Genomic DNA, 27853 nt, shown 5'->3' with positions numbered 1-27853 from the left:
GAAAAACTGGTGTTGTGACTGCCCAATTAGGTGGATTAAAGCCGCTTAAAATCGATGTTAGATTCTATTGTGCTGTAAACTGTCATCATTCCTTTGTCTACATGTAACACGAGTGATAGAATGCAGTTTAAAATCCCCTCCAAGGCCGCATCATTTCACATTTTAGGTGAGATGGAGCCGACGGGGACCCAGCTATGGCTGCCATTGAGGTGTAGGAATGCGTGAAATTGGATTCGTCTATAGAACCCACTATAGTATCGCATTGTTATAAACATGGACAGAATATTGGGTTGACGGGTAGCCTATGCATCATAATTGACCTCGTACGTAGGCCTACGCTGGTGCTTTGTGTATTGTTTGTACTTTTTACCCCCACGATTGCTCACTGCTCATATCCATATGCACCAGACTTGGGTGCTGTTTATCAGGGACAGCCTATGTAGCCCAGTGGTTAGAGCGTTGGACGCACCTGAATCAAAAGGTCTTGGGTTCACCCGCACAGGCAGGTATGTCCGGATTTATCTGCCTATGAATGTTATGTTTCCATTGTAATTTCATGTTACAATGTGCTATTGTGCGATACGTCGATGTAATAATGCACCAAACTACCATGTTTTTGGTTCATACCGTGTAAACATAATTCAGACCTGTTGGTTATGATTTGGTCAATTACATGTGGGTGGTTCGATGGTAACACGCATTTTTTACCTCACATTGAGGCCCATCATCCAAAAATTCTTATTTCAAGTTTGGTCTTAACCCTGGAAATATGGAAATTTTGGGGTCTCATAACTGCCAAATTGTTGGTTTAAAGTATATATAAAACTATATGTATTTAGCTGAGAAAGATTTGACAAATGCATCTGTGTGGTCAAAGTTGGGCAGAAATGCTCAGTTGTGGAGAGAAAAAAACGGGTTTTTTTACTCAATTATTTTCGGGAAACGTAACAACAAAATTCTTGAGTAAAATTTTTTGTTTGATTATTTTTTGGAAAACTATATATAAATAAATATACACAAAATTGCTCCATAAGGAAAAATTCAACATAGGAATGCCACATTGCTGCTCTTGGTTTTTCAAATTCTATGTATTCTTTGGCTATTTCGTGTGTAGAAAGACGTTCATTATATACACATATAATTTTCTCTCTCTACTAAAATAATTAATGTCGACAATGGTAGTACTAATAAGAACGGGTTTTGAAGCGCGACGCATATTTACATCTATAAAACATGTTAAGGGATCTAAAATGAGCGTTTATTGCGTTTCGACAGTATTTTTTGTGCGACATGAGAGCACCTCAGACCTATCGAATTGCATTCTGAATACGAAGCATGTCTTTCTGATATCAAATAATTTTCATTTTTGAAAATCACAATATAATACAAATTTTATGACAAATTATAAAATTTGATATATTTCAAATTTTTGATATATAACAGTCCTCGAAGTGAATTATATAAATCTAATGATATATTCTTAAAGTGTATGTAGCAGGGAGGAAAAGCCGACGGTCAATTGAAAATTTTGACCTTTCATATTGAAGATATGGATTTTCCCCAAAAAGACCTAATTTTTTTGGTGTTTTGGGAAAAAAATCCATATCTTCAATACGAAAGGTCAACATTTTCAATTGATCGTCGGCTTTTCATCCCACCTACATACACTTTAAGTATAAATCATCAGATTTATAAAGTTCACTTCAAGTACTGTTAAATATCAAAAATATCAATTTTTAATGATTTGTCATAAAATGTGTATTAAATTGCGAATTTCAAAAAATCAAAATTATTTGATATCAGAATGACATTCTTCGTATTCAGAATGCAATTCGATATGTCTGATGTGTTCTAATGTCCCAAAATAAATACCGTCCAAACGTTCATACCCCAGCCCTTAAACCCACACTTCTAAAAGCAATTTACTATGACGCTATCGCGTAATTATCCAATCAGAAAAGTCGTAAGAAAGGCAATAGTTTTCGTGGAGTTAATGTATAATAGAAAATGGTGGTGATTGAACCATGATGCAATTTGGTGGCTACACAATAACCATTAAACACGCACTTCTAAAACCAATTTGCTAATTGCTTAGAATACGACATACCGATATACAACCTGTCTCAAAAAAAAAATTGTGCTAGTGAAAAGCGCAATTAGAAATTAGAAATTGGCAATTAGAAAATAGCATTGTTACATGATACATACCTCAACGTCAAGGGCGTAGTCTTAGTTCTCAAATGTTGTTTGTTCTGTTGAATATGCTTGTTTTAATCCCGAGATATGTTTAGTTTTAACAACGAAAGGGTAAAATCACAATTGTGCCACTTTTACTAGGGAAGAGGGCTGTACATGTAAATCAATGATAGCATCAAGATAACCAAGAGTTCCTTCGTGAAATAAAAAAAAATGCATCAATTACACAACAATACAAAACTTGTTTTTACTGTTTTATCATGATACAGGTATAATTTATTCTCTTTTCCAGTTAAAACAGATTAAAAGATAAACAAATATTTCACATTCTGTTGTGAAATTAAATACATGTGTGCATCTCAATGATTTTATCATGGTAAATACTGTTTTATTTGTCACTCAAGACATGTTCCAAGACAAACAAATATTGCACACTTTAATGAACGCGTATTACTTGTTGGGAGAGAAATTAGACAAAATAATGCACGCGCGCTGATGTTGACGTGTCCAATGCACGAGCCCCAAAGGGGAATGCATTAAAGGCATCGACATCAGCTAGCATTGATTTACATTGTACAGCCCTCTTCCTTGCCTAGTAAAAGTGGCACAATTGTGCATGTGATTTTACCCTTTCATTGTTAACTATAAACATATCTCGGGATTGAAACAAGCAAATTGAACAGAATAAACGACATTTGAGAGCTAATAAGACTACCCTTCACGTTGATGTAAGCATCATGTCACAACGATATTTCCTAATTGCCAAAGAGGGCGCTCTCCAATTGCATAATTTATTTTGAGACAGGCTGTATTAATTGGTATCCGTTAGTTTGGATTCTTATTCAAAACATTTGCTCGTGCGAATGGGATATTCCAGGTAAAACCAAATTTTATACATTCCCTAATCTCCCACATAGAGGGTGTAGATTTCAAATAAGTCGCCCATTCAGGTAACCCCTATTTGATATTCAAACTTCCTGTGTGGAAGGTTAAGAATCTGTCTTTCATAGCGGCCGGGCATAGGGGTGTAAGAATTTCAACTGCAAAATGCGAAATTGGCTCCTCTTGAAATGTTAATAACATACAGTTGCATGAAGTTTTATAATGTTAGTAGTAGTATAACCAAACATTTACGTTTTCTTTAGCTTTCTTTTCCGCTATCTATTTATTATTTTATCTATTGCTTTTTTTCATCGTTGTAATTTTCTATCGTCTTTATGTTTTTCTCCTTCTCTTTCTTTAGACATCTTGACGAAGCATCAAGAAATGTTTCGTCACTGGGCGGGAAAAACTTCATATGTAATTCCAAAGGTCAAATGCAAAACATCATAAAAAGTGGGCCCCAATTACAAAACCTAATATGTGCAATTTTGCTCAAATTCTATTTTTGTGTGTCAACTTGAAGAAAATGTCCCAACACACCTTCTTTAGACATCTTGACGAAGCATCAAGAAATGTTTCGTCGCTGGGTGGGAAAAACTTCATACGTAATTCCAAAGGTCAAATGCAAAACCTCATAAAAATTGGGCCCCAATTACAAAACCTCATATGTGCAATTTTGCTCAAATTCTATTTCTGTGTGTCAACTTGAAGAAAATGTCCCAACACACCTTCTTTAGACATCTTGACGAAGCATCAAGAAATGTTTCGTCGCTGGGCGGGAAAAACTTCACAATTATGTAATTCCAAAGGTCAAATGCAAAACCTCATAAAAATTGGGCCCCAATTACAAAACCTCATAATGTGTAATTTTTCACAAATTCTATTTTTGTGTGTCAACTTGAAGAAAATGTCCCAACACACCTTCTTTAGACATCTTGACGAAGCATCAAGAAATGTTTCGTCGCTGGGCGGGAAAAACTTCATAATTATGTAATGCCAAAGGTCAAATGCAAAACCTCATAAAAATTGGGCCCCAATTGCAAAACCTCATAATGTGCAATTTTTCACAAATTCTATTTTTGTGTGTCAACTTGAAGAAAATGTCCCAACACACCTTCTTTAGACATCTTGACGAAGCATCAAGAAATGTTTCGTCGCTGGGCGGGAAAAACTTCATAATTATGTAATTCCAAAGGTCAAATGCAAAACCTCATAAAAATTGGGCCCCAATTGCAAAACCTCATAATGTGCAATTTTTCACAAATTCTATTTTTGTGTGTCAACTTGAAGAAAATGTCCCAACACACCTTCTGGTGCTTCACTTTTAATCTTTAAGTGTCTGTAAATAACCAAAAGAGCAACACCATGTTATATGTAAATCCTGTTAATTTTTAACCGCTTTTTGCGTCTCACACAAAATGGCAAAATTGTTACATGAGGTTTTGTAACTGGGCCTACTTTTTACTTTTTTGACCTTTGGAATTACATATAAGGTCTTTCCGGGGGGGGCACTCCAACTTTGGAGGTGACGCGTATGTAGGGCTGTTAAGACCCCCTTTTTCAGCGTCGCTGTCACCCAAAGACCCCATTTTTTTTTACAAACACATGCTCTGTCACCCGAAGACCCCCTATTTTTTCATTTGATCTGTCACCCAAACCCTTACAAGTTCAATTGAACAGCAACTTTCATTTATCACTGATTTTGTTACATATTATGAAAAAACAAAGAAATTTGAAGCCATTTAGAACTAGACATTTGATTTTCGAAGTTTCTGTGGCGCTGCTTCGGCTCTCACCCAAAAAAAGGTCATGTTCTCACCCAATGACCCCATATTTTTTAAATTTTGCTCTCACCGAATGCCAACAATCATGCTCTCACCCAATGACCCCATATTTTTTACATTTTGCTCTCACCTAATGCCCTTAGTGCGGAAGTGCCAGCCCTACACCTATATCCATTTCATGTTGAAGTGCCCCCCCCGAGGTCTTTCCCACCCAGCGGTGGTTTATTGTTTGTTAGTTTCATTAACCTTACATTTTGAGGTGTTACTGCAAGAAGGCCCTATTTGCAATAGCTGCTGTCTTATTTTTCGTTGCGAACAAGAATACAATGCTGAATTTGTAAAGTGTTTATAGGGCAGCTATTGCAAATAGGTCTTCTCGGTTAATTTTCTCCTAGCGCAAGATGTATGTGAATTTGGACATGAGGGTAAAATGCGATGGTCTTTGTCTTCTGGTGATCCTTGTAAATGTAACAGCATTAAAGTTATCGGAAAGGACACAGCAACCACCATCTCAAGCAACGTTCACAAAATCCTAAAAGACCTTTACAACATTGACTGCATTGGTGAGTTTATTAATATAGATCAACGTGCAATGCTTAATAATAATAATAATAATAATAATAATAATAATAATAATAATAATAATAATAATAATAATAATAATAATAATAATAATAATAATAATAATAATAAAGCGCAATGATTTATAGTGCGCTACGCACAGGCACAACGCCTAGACGTCGATCCACAAGCCTCAGCACACTTTACAGGTTGTCGCTGACCATTACGGCCCCACATCATTCCATAAACCATCTATCAACAACACAGGGACACAAAATAACCTTTGCAACCAGAATCAGCTCCCCGAGTTTCGTTCGGGTTACAACGAGACAATTAGCAGTAAGCTCCTTGTCCAGGGGAATTTCAAGCTAACTCAATTTTTCCACGAGAGCGTAGGGGAGAGCGGGGAGTGTTCGCCCTATATTTTTCTGACCAGCCTAGCGATGTCAATTTTAAGGCTAGGGATGACCTGATTAGTCCATGTGTCTTAGCTACATAGGGCCACAATCCCAGAACTATAGGCCTTACAATACAGGATAGAGCAAACAAAAAAGTTTTGTAAAGTGGCGAACTTGCCCCATATTGGGGCTGGTTCGCCCATATGGTGGGGTAAGTTCACCCTAATCACAAAAAAGGGTTTAAACATTGCATAACAATAACATATTAAATGCAAACATTTAGCAAGAGTATACAGGGCATTCATTCTCTTCTGGGGAGTCACCAGTAAATTTGTTGCAGGGGTCGGGTCAGGGTAAATTGTAGGGGTCCAAAGTGAGCTTAAAAGTATCATGTTTACAACTTCGGGGAGATTATGGATTAGGACATTAACGGTGGTATGAGTAATACTGATACCACATAACTTAAAAAAACATGCTTTTCAGTAGTTTTACCTTGTTTAATGGTATAATTATAGATTATTTGTATAATACGCTGATGGGGCAGGTCCGCCCTCCAGTTTGGGGTAAGTCCGCCCGGGGAAGATAAAGGGCTAACATGCCCCAGCCTCAAAAGGGCGAACGTGCCCCTTGTGCACATTTTTGTATTTTCTTCAGGGTATGCAAAATACAAATCGAATAAGGAGTTTATAACTGTATTAAATCTTTGACAAATCCCATATGTTTCCAATACAGATTTTCATTAAAACCATCTGTATTTATGTATCAATTATAATACAACATTATTAATGCAAGAAAAAATTACGTTTTGGTGTAATTTTTTTGTTTTGGCTGTAATTCGATGAACACGTCCCTATATGTCTTGTAGCTAATATGAGAAGTTTATAATGACCTGTCCACGATAGCCGCAGTGCTGAGAAACGAGGGGTGGGCGAACCTGCCCCTAGGGCGAACACTCCCCGCTCTCTCCTACTAGGTACCGTCAGGGTTCGAATCCGCAACCTCTCGCACCACAATCGAACGCATTATCGATTTAGCTAATACTAATATAATAGGGACGCCTTTTATTTGATGAACAATTTAGATAACTAATTGATCATACACATATGCATCCGGTGGCGTCAGACGGTCTAGCTATCGGTCCCTTGGAATACCTCTCGTTTTCCACTTTACACCGAAAATTAGAGTATTTGTTGTTTAGAATACATAAATATGCTCAGGTCAGTCTATTTTGTGCCATATCATCATTTTACTACTAGAAGCTACTAGAGTCTAGTCATTACCACCCATTCGCGATTCATACTACCTTTTGGAAATGGTGCATTCGTATCGACAGTTTCACTTAACTTTATGTAAGTATTATTGAGTTCAAATTGTATCGTGTTTCAGAGTACAAAAAAACCCATTTCTTTTGATTGATGATAATTCAAAATGTCTTTTATCCAATAACTTAATTCATACATTTTATGCAGACATTGATGAATGTAATTTGAGTACTGATAACTGTGACACAAATGCTGCTTGCACCAATACCGTTGGTTCCTTCACATGTGAATGTAATGCCGGTTACAATGGAGATGGAGTAACATGCATAGGTTAGTCTATTTTGAGTCATATCATCATTCTAAATTTATTAGTATTCTATTAATATTATATCTACGCGAGTCAAACTATCTACCTGCATCATGAGTTATTTCATACATTTTTGTTTAGATCATGATGAGTGGACTTCGAGTACTGATAACTGTGACGCAAATGCCGCTTGCGCCAATACCATTAGTTCTTTCACATGTGCATATAATGGAGGTTACAGCGGAGATAGAGTAACATGTTATTTATAATAAATCTATTTATTTCAAGTAATTTATTTTAACCCCAATAATACATGAGACTACTTTTTGGAAATAGTGCCGTCCTATCAAAATTTCAAATATGAAATTGCTTTAAGTTTTTAAAACAAATGCATTTGTGATGGGATCAATCAAACATGATACATAATGCTGCCACGAAAAGTCAATTTATATTTTATTCATGTGTTATTGAATTTTAATATATCATGTTTCAGAATTTCAAGAATCATTCTAACTTTCCTTTTGTTTATAGCTCAATTTTGTTTGTACCTAATAAATTATCATTTATTTCATACAATTCGTTACAGATGATAATGAATGTACTTTGGGTACTGATAACTGTGACGCAAATGCTGCTTGCACTAACACTGGTGGTTCCTTCACATGTGCATGTAATGCCGGTTACGGTGGAGATGGAGTAACATGCACAGGTTCGTCTATATTGTGTCATAGCACCATTCTATTGATTTCAAGTAATTTTAACCCAATAATACACGAGAGTCAAACTACCTTTTGGAAATAGTGCCGTCCCATCAAAGTTTCAAATATGAAATTGCTTTAAGTTTTCAAAACAAGTTCATTATATCAACATTTGTAATGTGATCAATCAAACATAATGCAAAATGTTGCTAAGAAAAGAAAGCCCATTTATATTTATTCAAGTGTTTAATTGAGCTTACTTATATCATATTTCAGAGTTACAAGAATCATTAGGGCCTATAGCTCATTTTTTGTGCCTAATAAAATATGATTTATTTTATACATATCTTTGCAGATGATAATGAGTGTAGTCTGAGTACTGATACCTGTGACGCAAATGCTACTTGCACTAATACCGTTGGTTCCTTCAGATGTGCATGTAATGCCGGTTACGGTGGAGATGGAGTAACATGCACTGGTTAGTCTATTTTGCCCCATATCACCATTTTATTTATTTCAAATAATATTCACCCCAATAATACAAGAGAGTCAAACTTCATTTTTGGTAGTGGTGCATTCCTATCGAAATGTTCAAATATGATTGCTTTAAGTTAATAAATTCATTTCAGTACTAACATTTGTGACGTGTTCAACCAAACATGTTACCCTGGAAAGCCAATTTAAATTTATTCAAGCGTTATAGATTTTTAATTATATCATGTTTCAGAGTTAAAAGAATCACATTAACTTTCCTTTTCACTATAGCAAAATTTTGTTTACACCTATTACGACTCAATATATTATGACTTATTGAATACAATTCGTTACAGATGATAACGAATGTACTTTGAGTACCGATAACTGTGACGCAAATGCTACTTGCACCAATACCGTTGGTTCCTTCACATGTGCATGTAATGTCGGTTACAATGGAGATGGAGTAACATGCACAGGTTAGTCCATTTTGTGCAAATAATTTTCATTCCAGTAATACATGAGAGTCAAACTACTTTTTGGAATTGGCGCATTAAGTTTTGCTTTAAGTTTTCAAAATAAATTCATTTCAGTACCAACACTTGTGATGTGATCAATCAAACAAGAAAAGCCAATTCATATTTATTCAAGTGTTATTGAGTTTATTTATATCATATTTCAGAGCTACAAGAATTATTTTAAACTTTTCTTTTGATTATAGCTTAATTTTTTGCACCTTATAATTATGACTTATTTTATACAAATCGTTACAGATGATAATGAATGTATTCTACTTACTGATAACTGTGACGCCAATGCTGCTTGCACCAATATCCCCGTTGGTTCCTTCACATGTGAATGTAATGCTGGTTACAGAGGTGATGGAGTAACATGCACAGGTTAGTTTAATTTTGTTCATTAATTTCATTCGACTTCGAAGCAGGCGACTACAAATTTATCCATGTACTGCGATTTAAAGCCAAAGTGGTAAATGACATCTGGCAGTAAAATGTTGTCGAAGTTCCCCAACAGTTTTTGCACATAAGACAAGCGGGAAGACAAGTAGGGTGTTCTTGGCCTTCCAGGTCTTCTTTTACCATGTAATGGGATTGTATAGAGCATATCTTCTGCATGGTTCATCTTTCTGCATCCGCAGGATATGCCCTACGTAGGTGACAGAGATAATAAGAGGCACAGTGTTGGTGATGGTATAGATCCTTTCATTACTAACATGGTCAGTGCGCTTGATGTTCAGCATTTTCCTGTAACATCATGTTACAGGATAATTCTGAACATCATGCGCACTGACCATGTTAGCAATGAAAGGATATGTACCACTAACACTGAGGATGCAGGAAGATGAACCATGCAGAAGATATGCTCTCTCCCATTACATGGTGAAAGAAGACCTAGGCAAATAACATCCCACTTGTCTTACGTGCAAAAACTGTTGGGGGATTTTGACAACTTTTTACTGCCAGATGCCATTACCACTTTGGCTTTAAATCGTAATACGTGGAGAAACTCTGTAGTCGCCTGCTTCGTAGCCGAATGAAATGAACGAAACAGCAACTACTCGTATGGGTGGTGTTTTTGTATAATTTCTCCAGAGCGGCAAAATTTCACATGACACTGGCGGGGTTATTGCATGAGAGTTGGTTATATCAAAATATATGTTTGTCGCTCTTATTTTATTTGGAACGTTTTTCCTCAAGAAACGAAGTTGATTTCTCTACAATGACATGTTCATGCATATTCAATAATTGAATTAGTTCATCGGAGACAAGACTTGTGCAGGAATTTGATATATTGACTTTTTTCTCAATATAAGGCACTTTAATTCTTGCAATTTGGTAGTGTCGTTTGACAAACGTTTTCATGGTTTTATGTGTGCATATTTCAGTTGCCCTAGGTGCCCTCGATACGGAAAGAGGAAAGGTGGGAAATAGCTTCCGGTAGCTAGCTAGGTGGGATCATGCTTAGGTGCATGAGATGAGATTCATCATTCTGTGAGAATTATTGAAAACTAATAATGCAAAATTTAAATTCAATTTGAATAATTTGAATATACAGGATATCTCATTTTATTCATCCCATTGTTGTTTCCTCGGGAAACGAGTTTGATTTCTCTATTATGAAATGTTTTATGCATATTCAATAATATTATTATGCAAAACCTGCCGAGGAGTTTGATATAATTATTCACTTAATCTTGTAATTTGATCGTGTCCGCGACATTCACTCAAGTTAGTTTATTCTTGTAGTAAATGTTTCTATTTCAATATTCCAGTTTGCATGGATTATCTGGGAATGGAAAATGGCACCATACCTGATGGGAATATTCAGGCATCATCAGAGTATAAATCTATCTACAGTGCCTCAAAGGGAAGGCTTAATGGTGAACTCTCTTCATGGCATGCGGCTCCGTTTCAGACAGGACCCATTTGGATACAAGCTGATATAGGTAATCACATTGCTCTATGTAGAATTGGTAACATTTATGACCAAATATAATAGATTAAGCTTTATTTGATTAGATTTTCGATAAATAAATGAATAACCAAAATGAGAACGAGTATGAATGGTTCAAATTATCAGGGCTACTAATCCTGAAACAAATTACTGTCTCAAAGGTGAAACGTTAATATATTTAGGAATTATTGACCACAGGATGCAACAAAATGAACTTTTTAAAATGCACACACATCAATCTCCACAAACTGGTGCATAAAATCAAAATAAACCAAAAACAAATGAAAAAACATGTTTCTGAAGCCGATCTTGTTTTTTACGATGAGCACAATAGCTTAGCTAATACTAGGTATATCACCTCAAAAATAAGCGCAGCAGAAAAACGTTATTTAATGTTTCTACATGAATGAGCTGTATTAAAGCATCAAAAATCAAAAAACGGAATTGAAATCGGTCAATGCATTGTGATGTAGTGTCAATTTTAAGATGCTCGTAAATGGAATTAAAACCTGCCACAAATGGCTATAATGACAAAATTGGCACATTTCGAGATTTTGAAGGTTTATTTGGACGCTTGCTTGAAAAAGCAGCGTTAATTTAAGTACCACAGGTTAAATGCCTATCTTTCCTAACTTCGTTAAAGAAAACAAAATTAAAAAATCTATCGTTGAATAATTATAATAAATTTACCAAATATACTATTTTAGCAAATTCAGCCAATCTGCAGACAAATTAAAGGTGAAAAAATGACTAAGTTCAGCTAATTAATATGCAAAATTGATGCCAATAGAAAACCGTACATGATATCAGGGTACGGTTTTTTTTGCACACATATGTATACAAAGTTATTTCAATTGATATCAAAAAATACACAAAAAATGTGACCCGGCAGCACAAACCAGCCGTAAATTCCCTAAATTGTATTCTGTGTTACGGTGTAAAATGTGTACGAAGGTCGTATTCATCGATAACTTAAGCTGGCCCGACATCCGTCTTATTTTGATAGTCAAAAACTAATCAATAATCCTATTGTTGAAGCGGATAATAAGCTTCTACCTTAGATGGCCGGCTATAGAACTTTTAATAGCTCTGGTCTTTGTTTGCTTTTGCTAAATCCTGTTCAAGTGGTGGGTTACCAGGCATTGTATTTTGTACAGGTATGCATAACCAACAATTAACAATGAGAGAACTTTCTTAAACCTCGTTGACTTGGGGATGATTTGAAATGACCGCCAATTATGACTGTTTGATATATATTGCCAGCAATGTGGAAAAAGAGACACATGTAAAAACGTAAAAAGCTATAATTTGTGACCCGGCAGCACAAACCAGCCGTAAATTCCCTAAATTGTATTCTGTGTTACGGTGTAAAATGTGTACGAAGGTCGTATTCATCGATAACTTAAGCTGGCCCGACATCCGTCTTATTTTGATAGTCAAAACTAATCAATAATCCTATTGTTGAAGTGGATAATAAGCTTCTACCTTAGATGGCCGGCTATAGAACTTTTAATAGCTCTGGTCTTTGTTTGCTTTTGCTAAATCCTGTTCAAGTGGTGGGTTACCAGGCATTGTATTTTGTACAGGTATGCATAACCAACAATTAACAATGAGAGAACTTTCTTAAACCTCGTTGACTTGGGGATGATTTGAAATGACCGCCAATTATGACTGTTTGATATATATTGCCAGCAATGTGGAAAAAGAGACACATGTAAAAACGTAAAAAGCTATAATTTTGTTGAAGGAGCAAAGTTTAACAAACCATAACCCCGCTTCTGGATATCGTTTGAAGTCAAATGGTATACCATTTTTAAGTTGATGATGTTTATTTTTTAAACACGAAATAAAACAAAATTGACCGGGGAAGGAATTTACGGCTCATTCGCCGTGGACGGTCACATTTTGTTGAAGGAGCAAAGTTTAACAAACCATAACCCCGCTTCTGGATATCGTTTGAAGTCAAATGGTATACCATTTTAAAGTTTATGATGTTTATTTTTTAAACACGAAATAAAACAAAATTGACCGGGGAAGGAATTTACGGCTCATTCGCCGTGGACGGTCACAAATAATTAATTATGCAAATTAGCTAATTACAGGTAATTATGTATTCATGATATTTTTATGTAAATTAGGCATGAGTAATTTTGGGTTTTTCAATATTTAATGAAAGTCTATTCATTCACCATAAATTTGTCAAGTATGAACCTGTTATGGTGTTGAATAAAGAAACTGCAGTTAATTACTTAATATAAATATAATACAAAAAAAATACGAAGTTTGACATTTTTACGATGTCTGGAATAGAATTTTCATTTTTTTCTGTAAACATGGTATGTGTCACCATTGCTCAAAGCCAAATCCGAAAAGTAAAAATAAAAATTCATTTGCAATGAGACTTTAAATTAACATTTTGTTATCTGGATTAACACGGGAAGACAAATGGTAAACGGAAAAGCCATTCCCACTGTACTGCGTATACAAAAATAGTATGGCCTTGGACACACACAATGGCTTAGAGCTATTGAGGTTTGGAAAAGTACTCCCTAAAATATCTTTGATATAATGTTTTGTTTCAACTAGTTTTCTCGAAGTGGTTCATTCGTTGTCGACGGAAATAATTTACATGCTAAGAAAGATTAGTATTTCAGCTAAATGGTGGTAGGTCCCTTTATTTCAATAGGCCTATATTTACTGATTTATGAGCGATCTTCAAAAATCCATAAAACAGGCAGTAGCTTAAACAAAACAATTTTTTAATTTTTGGGGACCCAATGGTAGCCTCGGGAAGGCCTCACACACCATATATTAAAATTTCAAACAATTTGGATAAATGAAGCATATGAAGAAATTCATTTATCGACATGGATGTTTTCTAAAATTGGCCAAATTTGAAGCGCGCGCTTTTCAATTCACTGTTATGCTTGCATGCGCAGTGTAGCAGAATGATTGTGCAGCCACTGTGACATACCTACTAGTACCTGTAGATGTTGTATTAATAGAGAGATTGCGAAATTTACGTAAAACGCGATACGGGAACGCCAACCGCATGCTACATTAGTCGAAAACTAGTTAGTATACCCTCTAGAGGGTGAAATCTATTGTGAATTGGTCAGTCGTGGAATTCCCCTAAGGCGGTTACGTTGTGTTTGGTAGCAAAAAATGACGTTCCAAAATGACAAAAAAAAACTCGTATTACCAAATGCAGAAAAATGTTATGTTTGTCGCGTTATGAACCGAATCAGAGTATCCAAATAGAACAAGTAGAGTCAGATATGTAACACAATCCATTTTTGGGGTTACAATTTGACCTAGTATAGACAAGGAGAAGTGGTTAAATTTCGATTTTCTTCGACGCGAATTCGAACGGGAAGATTGCCTATTCATTTGTGTGTGGAGAATACCGTCCAAAATCAGCTTGCGAAGAGGCGTTTTAGGCAAGATTGTGTCGTGTTACGGCATAAATGCGGTATGATTGTCTGTTTGGAACGGGGAACAGAAGTTCGTGCAACGTCATTTTTCGCCATTCGTTGCATTAAACAGCTGTCAAAGTGTTTTGCTTATAGTAGGCATATCACCCCAAAAATAAGCGCAGCAGAAACACGTTATTTAATGTTTCTACATGAATGAGCTTTATTAAAGAATCAAAAAAAAAAAACGGAATTGAAATCGGTCAATGCATTGTGATGTAGTGTCAATTTTAAGATGCTCGTAAATGGAATTAAAACCTGCCACAAATGGCTATAATGACAAAATTGGCACATTTCGATGAGCACAATAGCTTAGCTAATACTAGGTATATCACCTCAAAAATAAGCGCAGCAGAAAAACGTTATTTAATGTTTCTACATGAGTGAGCTGTATTAAAGCATCAAAAATCAAAAAACGGAATTGAAATCGGTCAATGCATTGTGATGTAGTGTCAATTTTAAGATGCTCGTAAATGGAATTAAAACCTGCCACAAATGGCTATAATGACAAAATTGGCACATTTCGAGATTTTGAAGGTTTATTTGGACCCTTGCTTGAAAAAGCAGCGTTAATTTAAGTATCACAGGTTAAATGCCTATCTTTCCGTACTTCGTTAAAGAAAACAAAATTTAAAAATCTATCATTGAATAATTATAATAAATTAACCAAATATACTATTTTAGCTATTTCAGCCAATCTGCAGACAAATTAAAGGTGAAAAAATGACTAAGTTCAGCTAATTAATATGCAAAATTGATGCCAATAGAAAACCGTACATGATATCAGGGTGCGGTTTTTTTGCACACATATGTATACAAAGTTATTTCAATTGATACACAAAAAATACACAAAAAGTAATTAATTATGCAAATTAGCTAATTACAGCTAATTATGTATTCATGATATTATTATGTAAATTAGGCATGAGTAGTTTTGGGTTTTTCAATATTTAATGAAAGTCTATCCATTCACCATAAATTTGTCAAGTATGAACCTGTTATGATGTTGAATAAAGAAACTGCAGTTAATTACTTAAATATAATACAAAAAAATACAAAGTTTGACATTTTGACGATGTCTGGAATAGAATTTTCATTTTTGTCTGTAAACATGGTATGTGTCACCATTGCTCAAAGCTAAATCCGAAAAGTAAAAATAAAAATTCATTTCCAATGAGACTTTAAATTAACATTTTGTTATCTGGATTAACACGGGAAGACAAATGGTAAAAAGAACATCCATTCTACTGTATCGCGTATACAAAAATAGTATGGCCTTGGACACACACAATGGCTTAGAGCTATTGTGGTTTGGAAAAATACTCCCTAAAAATTTCTTTGATAATGTTTTGTTTTTAATTAGTTTTACTCAAGGCAAGGGAAGTGTATCATTCGTTGTCGACGGAAATAATTTACATGCTAAGAAAGATTAATATTTCAGCTAAATGGTGGTACATGTAGGTCCCTTTATTTCAATAGGCCTATATTTACTGATTTATGAGCGATCTTCAAAATCCATAAAACAGGCAGTAGCTCTTAAACAAAACAATATTTAATTTTGGCGGACCCGATGGTAGCCTCGGAAAGTCTTCACACACCATATATTAAAAATTCAAACATTTTGGATAAATGAAGCATTATGAGGAAATTCATTTTTTGACATGATGTTTTCTAAAATCTAAAACTTTGAAGCGCGCGCTTTTCAATTCACTGTTATGCTTGCATGCACAGTGTGGCAGAATTATTGTGCAGCCACTGTGACATACCTACTTATAGATACTATTCAGCAAACACCAAAATGTTTTTAAAACGTGATAATGCATATGTTTTTGGTTTTAGTTAAAACATTTTGATAACATATCAATGTCGGTTTATAAAAATCATTAAAACTCTTTTTTTAAACGTGTTATACTGAAAAAAATGCAACATTTTAAACCAAATTTCGAAATGCTATTATATAATATCATTTGCCAAACATTGTGTGTACTTTGGCAAATGATATGTTAGAATGTTTTGCAACAAGTTTTGAACAAAATGTTTTTTGAATGTTATTAAAACCTTTTGTACCATTGACCCTAGTCACATACTCTTAACCCGACAAGTAACCTAGTTATCTTCGACCAATTAAATCTCACCATAGCCATTTTTGTAAGAAATTGTTTATCGGTTTCCGGTTTGATATCTGATCTGTACCGCGGTAGGTTTCGAAACGTGATCGTTTTACCTCTTGAAGTTAATTAATATTGACTATAAATTGACTCCAGATAGCTGAGAAAAGGAACAAAAAGTGACATAAATCGGCTGTGACCATGACGGACCAACAGTCGGAACAATTCCTGATAGAGTTTCGGCATACAATACAGTACATTGTAGCACTCATACAAACTTAGAAAATGCCTCGCTTATGTTTCATACTTTCTGCCGTTTACCGCTGAGCGGCATGGCGCTTCATGCCGCTTGTACTTTTCTGCAAGCGGAGTGGCACACCGCTGAGCGGCAGCGGCACGCGTTATTTCTTTCTGCAACCATAATGGGCCGCAATGCGATAACACATAGTACATACATGTAATTATCTACCAAAAACGTTTCAAAACGTAAAAAGCGGCCAAAGTTTAAAAATCTTTCCTGTGTGGCTTTTCACCCTTTTTAAACTTGGTCCCATTTATGAAAGTTTCTAAAGACCCATATGAAGTCATCTTTAGGCTACTTGTTTGTTTTCTTAGTTGTCAGTGTTCATTGTAGAGTAAATGAATTAATGTTCGTGCGTGATTGAAGTTTTTCCGTAAAGACGTTATAATGTATTTTGAATTAAGCAAAAGTAGCAAATACTCACTTTGTTAAATTCTTCATCGTCCTGTGGTATTCTGCGCCTCAAATGTAGGGCCTATGTGCAAGTTGACAGACAGTCAATTTGCTAAGTCATATATAATACTCTACTACTCTCTATGAACCCGCAATATAATAAAACATAAACCTTCAAAATGATTTTGATAATACATAGCCTATGCTTTTGAACAGTCTTAAACATAATTGTAGAAATTAGGACTCGTTCTTCATGTTATTACTACTTTACTGAATGGGACCAAGTTTAAAAAGGGTGAAAAGCCACACAGGAAAGATTTTTAAACTTTGGCCGCTTTTTACGTTTTGAAACGTTTTTTGGTAGATATTAATTCTTTTTTTTTGGTAAAAAAATATTGCGCGCTAAGTGTTTTTTTGTAGCCATGCGAGGTGAACTAGATGGATATCCATATTTCGCGGTTAATGGTGCTTTGTAGCCTGCGGGCAAACTAGTTGGATATCCATATTTCGGGGTGAGTGGTTTTTTGAAGCTCCGAGGGGCAAACTAGTTGGATATCCATATTTCGCTGTAATAACATAAAGATCAGTATGATCAGTGTGGTATCACAGAGCAGACCCTTGAGAGGGTCTGCTCATTTGGCTCATTTGCATGGCAGTCGGACTCGCCATTGTATTTGATCATTTGTGTATGGAGAGCAATGGCGACCCGTCATTGTATTTGTTCATGTGTGTATGGAGAGCCACTCTTGGAGCCCATTGTTGATTATGCGTTCATTCAATGTTAGCATTAAATTTGTATTGCTCGGCGGCCCCGCGTAATGGAAAAACCTGAATTTGTTACATAAAAAGAAATGAAAATTAAAAAAAAGCAAGGTTCCACCTGAGTACATATTAAATTGGTGTAGAAATTGTTTTCAAATATATACATGAATTTAGACAAACATACGGGATATAATGACGCCATGATGACATGATTTTATTAGTCGTTTTGTATATCATAATACCAGTATTTGTAATTTTATATTATATAGAACTAATATTTTGCATCATAAATGCGCAGTTCATATGCACAGACGATTACTAATCTTCAAGACTTCAAAATAACATGTTACTAAGCAGGTTCATTTGTGTATGGAGAGCTCACTGACCTGTTAATAGAGGTCAATGGGATAGCTTCTTTATGGGGCACTTCTCCATCGGTTTCAGGGCGCAGTTCATTGAACTCAGCGGGATTCTATTGCAATTAAGTGCTTTTATATTATTACAAAACGGATCGTGGTTATTGCCTTGACAAATCTAATACATAATTCATACCAGGGATTAATAAATCCAGGGGTGCGGACATTTCATTGGTCGCAAACCACCGGGATTCGATACAAGTTTGCGTTGTAAATGAATACGTGAATAAGAGTGTCATCCCAATGGCGCGATATTTGATTTCTGAAAATACTCAAGTTGCCGTTCAAAATGCCTAAAATCATCAAGATATTGCAATACTGTCTAAAGTGATGTAAAATTGTGGCAAATTTGTATGATTTATCGCACATAATTTCTGCGTAGCGTGGAGAATCATTTACATAGGATTTTGGAGAAAAATGTGATGATTTTAGGGAAATATAGAATGGCGGAAGAAACAAATCAAACATTTTCCTGGAATGTATAGACCATACTCTTTCTGTTCCTATTGATTTGGATACTGAAATAATTCTTAAAATGAAGCTGTTGGGTGATTTATGTTGGCGTTTCTAGAGTGTGTCATTATTGGCAAACATCTAGGGATATTGTTGAGAGGGCACTCGATTCACGAGATTTCTTTTGCAAGAACGCCAAAATAGCACGAATTTTGTTGGTTTGCGACTGAAGAGTGTCCGCACTATAGATTTCTGCCATGCAAATTAGCTAGTGTCAGTGGGCAAGAAAGTGGCATCTTTTGAATCGTTAAGACAAGCCACGTAATCTTATTTAAAACTCTGCTGGGTGTTTCGATCATGTATTATGCGTGTTTGGTCAAGTGAGGGTAATTTGTAAAGCATCAACTTGTGAACAAGTCATAGAGGGTTTGATCATGCTGATGATGTTGCCATTATTTTGGACGACTTCTGAGTGTTTAAAGCCCAAAATGAATGAATAAAATCGTGTATGAGATATTTGCGGGGATATTTGGGTGCATTGTGCACTTATGGGTTGGGTATAATAGATTTCTATGTATACAATTAAGTCTGATATATTTTCGATGGAATATATATTTTCACTTGAAAAGTTAGTAGTTTTCCGAATTGCAATTTCTGAATATTATATAAAAGGTGAGAATAAGACTATAAATGTAAGAGTATGGGATAATTTTGATTGTTAATAAATGCGAAACGCCGGCGGTAGACATCAGCAATATCAGGGATTGCCGCGATTCTTGCAGTAGCTTTTATGAATAGAATACAATAGTGGATACAATAGCGGATACAATAGCGGAACAATAGAGCTCTCTCTTACGGGCAAATAAACCTCGTCGCGTTTTGCTAAATTTCACTTCTTCTTTTTCGTGAACTAACCGTTATTTTTTTAAACTTGTGGCAAAACTTCGACCGAAGTTTTTAATATGCCTATGCGGCTAGATATAACACGAGTTTATTACCATTATTATTTCTTCTTACTTAATAAAATAAAAATAAATCGATAGAATTAAAATTCTACAACGGTTTACCTGGGGTTCGAACCCACAATCTATGTATCCATAGTCTAATGCCTACACGACTGTGCTATGATTCGTTGTGCCAGAAAGGTGTTTGTTTATGATACTTATTGATTACGGAATAAAGTACATACACACAATATACTATTACTATTGTCTGTCCAAATAACTTAGACACCCGGTTTTTAGGATATATTTCGAAAAGTTTTTACTTTGGCAAAAAGTCATGAAAGAAAAGTTGCTAAACAAGGTCAGACCTAACAGAAATGATTAGTAAAGCGATGAAAAAATATTCTTCCTTGTCTACTTTTATTCAATTTGACCGATTTACAGCAAGATATCTGGGTCCAGCCGAATATTCCTAATGACTTGAAACTTTTGATGGGATAATCTATTTACAGTAAGGGGTGTTTGAACATTGTAATCATGCATATTGATCAGTGATGCCACCCTTTTTTCTTTGATCCGTTATACTAATTCACAATAATGGCGGTCTACTCAAATGCATTCAACAAAAGCATGTTTGCAATCTACCGCGAGAGGTCGTCTCACACGCATAACAAATACACTACGATCAAATAGGTTGATGACAATATTTGATTGAATGGACTGCACTGTGCCATGATTTCAGTGAAGGACACCAGTTCAAATCCTTTGTTTGGAGCCATGAATAATTTCATGCACAACCTCTATAGCCTTGTTCACACAGTCGGACTTAAACCACTTAATACCGGACTTAAATTACGTCGGTAATAGTATCGGGTATAAGTGGCAGTGTGAATGAGCGTCGGATATAACTATATATCCGACGTAATGTGGTTTAAATCCGACAATTTAAATCCGAAGATGACCAGGGTTAAGAGCTGTTAAGACCGATCGAAACGTTACGATCGGTAATAGTAATTACGTGTGAACACTGAACAGCGCTTTTGGGCTGTCGGATATAACTGTGACCTTTCACCTTTCTGCGTGATTCAGCGTGAAGAACACTTCCGGGTTAAATTAAATCACTCGCGCAACTGATTTGAAGCAGAGTATAAATAGTGTGACCAGTGAGAGATAAAACAAAATCATCATGGATGCAGGTGCGAATATCAAACGCAATAGAGGAATGAACTGGCAAGAGAAGGAGACATTAGCTCTGCTGACCATTTCCGGTTAGTTATGACCGGTAATAGCTCGGATATAAACACGTCGGACATAGAGCTATTGCCGACTCGTCGTGTTCACACAATCGGACTATTACCGGACTTAAATTACGTCGGTAATAGTATCGGATATAAGTGGCAGTGTGAATGAGCGTCGGATAAAAAAAATACTATATCCGACGTATTGTGCTTTAAATCCGAAAATTTAAGGCTGAAGATGACCAGAGTTAAGAGCTGTTAAGACCGATCGAAACGTTACGTCCGGTAATAGTAATTACGTGTGGACACGCAGCACTATTGGGCTGTCGGATATAATTGTGAGTAGGCCTATATCACTCGCGGAAAATTTTAAGCAGAGTAATTTATGGCTGCAGCTGCAAATATTAATATAAATTAGCGGGATGCAGGTCTTGCCGTTTAGATTTTAAAGGCGAGTGGTTAATCACTCGCTAGCATGATTGTAGGCGAGTGGTCGAATTTTCACAAATATCACTTATTTAGGAAATAATCAAGTAGAGTTTCTGTCTTGACACGGTATTTATGTACATTTATGTTGAAATGCGCGCGAAGCGCGCTAACATTTTCACTTTCTACGCTTGGAGGAGTACAGCATCGATTAAATACTGAAATGGCTGATTCAGTGGCTGATTTTGGGAGATTCGCAGCGAGTGATATTTAGTGTCTATGGCGAGTGGAAAATCGCTCACTAAAAATCGAGTTTGGGCGAGCAGCGGCGAGCGAGAGCGATCGCTCGCCTCAAACGGCAAGGCCTGGGGATGCGATTATTTTTTTCGGACATCACCGTTAGATGAGTAAATGGGAGCGTTCACTATAACAGGAAGAATTACTGAACAGGTAGAATCATTGAAAATGAACATTAAAATCTGTTCTTTCTTACATTTCCCTTTTAGCTTTTTTTATTTGCTGCTTGTGATTTCCCGTTTCCATAGAGGGGTCAATTGGAATGACAAGGAAACATTGGCTATACTCAAAATTTGGAAAGACACGGAAATTATTTCTAGGATAAAAAAAGCTTTGGGAGGAGATAGCCACGCTATTACATGACAAGGGGGGGTCCCGATACGGTCGGGGAAGCAGATACCTGTAGTGATAAAGACACTGAAAACTCTCCATCGCACCCTCCATGATCGGGTGAAAAATTCAGGCCCAGGAGCAATTGACCATCCTTATTGGCATAACCTACACGAGTTTCGGGGGGGTAGCAAATGTTAACCCCAGAGGGTTCAGGGGGGGCAGTATGGCCCTGGATGTAGATGGAGATGAAATTTATTAAGCCATAAGCATGATAACAGAAAGGCATGCAATTGCATTTTATAAGATGATTAGGGGTCCCAAATATATACGGAAAGAAAAATAGGGGTGTCATAAATATTTTTGATGACCAAAATGTAGGGAGTCACAACACAGCATGACTACAGATAGTGTGTTTATTTTATTCAAAAGACTGATGCCTGGGTTTTTTTTGGGGGGTGTAAACCGTTGGGGGGGTCATAAAATATTTGCTGCCGAAATAGGGAGGTCGCAATTTTATTGAAGCCGACTTTTGTAAATTTGGGACCCCCAAGAAAAAAATAGCATGATGATGGGAGTCAAGTGTAATTTTTTTAATTTTTGTCATTTTTTCAAAGATGTCCACCATAGTAGGGCCTACATGTATAAAATGCGATATAGAGCTAAGTCTACTGTAAAATGGGACTACTTTGTCAAACTAAAATAATAATAATAATAATAAATAATAATAATAATAATAATAATAATAATAATAATAATAATAACAATAATAATAATAAAAATAGAACCTACATAAATACAAAATTGGTCTTAATTTTGGAACTTTTGAATTTGCATTTTTCTTACATGACATACCTACCGCATTGTCTGTAATTTGTTCTAAAGTGGTGCGTTTATTGAAAGTGAATTTTCAGTGAAAACATTTAAAATCGGGTTAAATTTTCTGATGCTGCTCATGTAGAAAGAAGGGGTTTATGACCGGTAATAGGCTTTAACGGACATAACACGTCGGGCATACGCTGGCGAAGTTACGTCATTTATCGGATTAATTACCATAGCGATAGGTGAAAACAATTTTGAACATTTCGCGCTGTACTACAAGCAGGTTGCACTCATCACCTGTATGTCTGCAATCATAGATTGAATACAATACCGGTCTTTTCAAAGATACTAATCTTACAGGTGCAACTAATCAGCATGATTCACCTATTGCTATGGTAGTTAATCCGATTATTACGTAACTTCGCCAGCGTATAGCGCTATTGCCGACACATGTGGACGCACTAAGGGATTAGCGGAAATATTTAATTCGATCGGACATAAGCCTAGATAAAATATTACCGGTAATAAGTGCATGTGTGAACACAGCTTATAACTCAAAAGATGTCAGTTGGTGCATTATAACAAATGATTGGGCAAGTTACTATGCGTCTGGAGTGTATTGTGAATTAATATACTCCTCACCAATAACATCAGAACATTCATAGGGCATACAATTTGTATTTTCTTGGAATTGGGCCAAGCCAAAAGCATGCACAGAACAAGATTCAAGTACCGCGCCGAATTGTTGCAATTGGTTGAGGACAGCTGGGATCACTGAGTTAATACACTAAGAATAAATATGCCAATTAGAAACACTGTCTGCATTTTATGAACTGAATTATATTTTTCATTTTTATAAAATGTTTTTGGTGAGGAGTATAATTAATTTACTATTCATCCATCCACTATCCAAAATCACAATACCTACAAATCTGTATAATGAGACCTTCCAAAATAGTGGTACCCAACTTCTGTGTTGAGAAAAACCTTCCAATTTCAATAGAATTTCTGGTAACGTAAACTCTCACTCCATGCTTTGGAAACACAAAAATCCCGTTAGGTCTCAGCGAATGTTAACACTTTTCTTTCATGACTTTCTTTGAAAGTGGATATTTTTTTAAATAAGTAACAAAAACTGGGTGTCTAAGTTAATTGGACAGACAATAGTATATTAGTACTAATAAATACGAATACAATTCTAACCCTAACCCTAATCCCTATCCCTAACCCTAACCCTAAACCCTAACCCTAACCCTAAACCCTAAACCCTAACCCTAACCCTAACCATAACCATAACCCTAACCCTAACCCTAACCCCTAACCCTTACCCTAACCCTAACCCTAAGACCTTAACCCTGACAATAATGAACCTTGCCTCGGACTATGCGGTTAGTGATATATTGCGGCCCATTATGGTTGCAGAATGAAATTAAGCCAGCGGCACGGCTATGAAAACCAAGCTCAGCACCGCTCCAAAATCGTATTATGTTCTGATACGTCAGAGCACAGTCAAAGCGGCACCGCTCCGAGTTGACTTGAGTTCAACTCCCAGCGATGCTGCTGCTTGGGCAATGCGGTGAAGTGATCGATATAATCTTTTTGCCGTCACCGCTAACGTTTCTGGTGCGACTGCGTGGTAAAGCAAAATCATCTTCAGAGTAGCAAAGCGGAAAGCGGCAGGAAAGTATGAAACCAGCATGACGATGTTGGTGACGAGCTTTCCTTATCCTCGGTACGCCGCCAATAATATCAGGTATCGGCCATCACCAAAAATGCAAATCTTACACGTACATGTACAGGGTGAGTCAAAAAAACTGCAATAGAGCAAAGAATCGATATTTATGAAAGAACCAAATCGAACATTCACAATATTGAAAGATTCTATAAATGCTACACTCAATGGCCACCTTCTGTGAAAATATGAAGTTAATCGCAACTACCGTTTAATTTTGATGAGTCCTTTTGTTGCGATACCCAGTTTCGTTATTTGTCCACGAGGTACCATGTATTTTGAATGAGAGCACACAGTGCGCGGTAAAGGCACCATATCTAAAACTGACTTTAACTTAAATAAGGTTGATTTGTGCGTTAATTTAATTTCTTTTTTCTGTTCAAACAAACTTTCTAACATTACTTTAACTCCTTCATACCTCACTCGACTCCAACTCCAGTTTTTTAATCCCAATATGTCCAACTTACTGGATATTTTGTAATTCACTCCATTTCAATTTGCGCGCATTTCATTTTGACATTTGAAAAACCCGCCTGCAAATTTGTATGTTTTTGATAGAGAATAAACATCTTTAAAGTAAAGGTAAAATGAAAATAACAACAAATAATGTTTCTTCTCCATAAACACGACCAAGGGCAATATCACTCTGGATGCTCCATTTTATTTTAATGCCAATGAGGTTAAGAAAATGGCAGTTGTTCCAAATCTACCTTACACAGAGTGGGCTGACATTCAAATTTTAGATGTCTCTTGGACAAACATTAAAATTGGGTAGCGCTATAAAATGTGTCATAAAAACAAAACGGTAAATGCTAATTCCCTAATTTTTTTCACACAAGGTCACTGATGAATATACCATATATAAAATGTTTTCAAACCTAATAAGTTCAACTCGGTTCTTAAGTAAAAATAGATTCTTTTCTCTATTGCACCTTTTTTGACTCACCCTGTATAAGACATCACGGGTATTACCAATCTCAAAACGTCTTTACATATTATTGGTTGAAGATGATTGGATGTTTGTGATTCCTTACTCTGCGTTTCGTTAATTTAAAAATCCCGCTTCATTCTTACACGTATAAAATACAATCTTAACTTACGTGTATAAGATGCAACCTTACACGTGTAACATGCAATCTTACACGTGTAACCTTACACGTTTGTCCTTCACGTTTTGGACCCCTTACCTAAATCGTCATTTTGCACTTTGAACTTTGATCGAAGCTCACAGAAGAAACCGACAACTACCGTTTTATCCCTCATATTACGTGAACACCGGGCATAAGTATACAGCCCCTTGAGGAGTTTGACCGAAATACATTCAATCCAATCCATAACTTGACATTAGTCGGACGAAAGAACTTGAGATATATTTGTGAGATCAGTGCTTCCATAAGTTGCGCCGCGTATGCACATAAGCATCACGTAGGCATAGCGTATCTACGAGTTAACAAATTTCGCAACTACCCCACGTGGTGCGTTGTTTCGCATGTGTGCCCCGCTGATTCAACAAAGTCTATTTCCTTTCAAATTGCGAACTCGAGAGAAATAATGAAATTAAATCCGTCAAAAATACAGTGTTTACAAATCTGAATTTTCATTGCTTGTATTAAAAAAGCGTTTCAAAGTCCATACATATCGAAAACGCTCAATTTCTCGAAAGAAACATCGTGCACAGCCGCGTTAACCAAACCAACCTTGCTCAAACTGCATTCATAGTGTTCACCATGTTCGAAAAATAAAATACACATTTGACACATGGAGTCACTCAAAGGTTACACAAAATTTCAAAAATGCTCAAAGGCACAGCTCTTGTTCTTGTCATAAGGAATACGGGATGAGATCAAAACTCGACCGCCTGTTGACCGGCGGTTACAGCCGGTTGAACCGCGTTCCATTGTTTAGAACAATATAAACCTGCTTCAACCAGACTGAACCGCTCGGAACTGCATGGCTGTCGACCGCCGGTCGAGTTTTGATTACATCCCTATGGATGTTATGGTTTGACGTAGTAAAAAATAAAAAGAAAGCTGAATAGCTAAAATACTTTCTTAATTTCTTGTACCAATAGGTATCCTGACCTATGTATCTGGTGTTATAACGCAGGGTGATGGATATATTAATAAAGCAGGAGCTGACTATGTGACATCGTTCAAAGTGTCAACATTCCTAATTACTGGTGCCAACGAAGTATTTGTTGAAGATAAAAATGAAAAAGCAATTGTGAGTAATGATCTATAGAGAGTAAACATTGTCTTGTGGACATGCACACTATCCAATCGTTATGATGTATGTTTTCTTACACTGAAATACTCACAGAAATTAAATTTTTTCTCCTACAGATATTTCTGGGCAACGTTGACCAGCACGCCGAGGTGACCACTATTTTTCCTGAACCAGTATTTGCCCGTATTGTACGCATCATCTGTCTGACCAAATTTAGAGACTATTGCGCACTGAGATTCGAAATATTAGGATGTAAAAACGACTATATAGATACGTGACTCAATACGATGAATGAGGCTGATGTCGGCAAATGTAAATAAAAATGCGGCAAATGACAACATACATGGGTCATTCTTCGGTAAGGTGCACGTTTGAAGGTTTGGAAAATAGACATTTCAAAATGATTTTCTGTTAATTTTTAACAGATTAAGAAAGAGACATGTCCCCAGTGTAGTAAAAAGTGTTTGGCTCAATCTTTATTAGCAGCTTGATGTAATTTTTGGCTTTTTCTTCTAAATTTTCGTGACGGTAGATGACGCAAACATAGGGACAGGAAATTTTAGACATATAGGGTGAAATTATTTTTACTCCTGGCGATGAAAGATGTGTTACAATAACTTTTCTACAATATACAATAAATAACTTGTCATTCCCAGTGTTTTTTACGATGCTGAAGTTATCCACTAAAAGATATCAGCATCAAACATTTTGATGACCCCCATCGGGACATGGGGTTTTGGGGGTTGTGACACCCTGTATAAGCAATTTTCTCGCAAATAAGAACTTCTTTTAATATTTTGATGTTTTGAGATATAAAAGGAACGTCAATACTAAACAACTGCAAAAATAAAATTCGAAATCATGTTTCGTATTTTAGTTATGACTCCTGAAAGTGGAG

General features: G+C 36.0%; 1 protein-coding gene and 1 long non-coding RNA gene across 2 annotated transcripts; both read left to right on the top strand.

Annotated features, from left to right (window-relative positions):
- Positions 1-7314: 7314 nt before the first annotated feature.
- Positions 7315-8507, top strand: LOC140139758 (uncharacterized). The gene is made up of 3 exons (XR_011857178.1): positions 7315-7413; positions 7977-8099; positions 8444-8507. It is a non-coding gene; the product is annotated as an uncharacterized lncRNA (long non-coding RNA).
- Positions 8508-8685: 178 nt separating this feature from the next.
- On the top strand, positions 8686-27233 carry LOC140139189 (neuropilin-1-like). Its single transcript, XM_072160969.1, has 6 exons — positions 8686-8698; positions 8919-9041; positions 9336-9461; positions 10853-11026; positions 26801-26952; positions 27072-27233. Exons 1-6 carry the CDS (start codon positions 8686-8688, stop codon positions 27231-27233), a joined length of 750 nt encoding a protein of 249 aa, XP_072017070.1.
- Positions 27234-27853: the final 620 nt, after the last annotated feature.

Source organism: Amphiura filiformis, chromosome 18, assembly GCF_039555335.1.
Source record: "Amphiura filiformis chromosome 18, Afil_fr2py, whole genome shotgun sequence".
Taxonomy (NCBI): domain Eukaryota; kingdom Metazoa; phylum Echinodermata; class Ophiuroidea; order Amphilepidida; family Amphiuridae; genus Amphiura; species Amphiura filiformis.
Note: the sequence above shows the minus strand (reverse complement) of the source record. Positions and strands in the feature narration are given on the sequence as shown.

Bases quoted from the DNA above. Each gene is read 5' to 3' on its own strand.
- LOC140139189 (XM_072160969.1), top strand. The intron at 9,462-10,852 runs GTTAGTTTAATT...TCAATATTCCAG, and splicing joins TGATGGAGTAACATGCACAG to TTTGCATGGATTATCTGGGA. The intron at 26,953-27,071 runs GTGAGTAATGAT...TTTCTCCTACAG, and splicing joins ATAAAAATGAAAAAGCAATT to ATATTTCTGGGCAACGTTGA.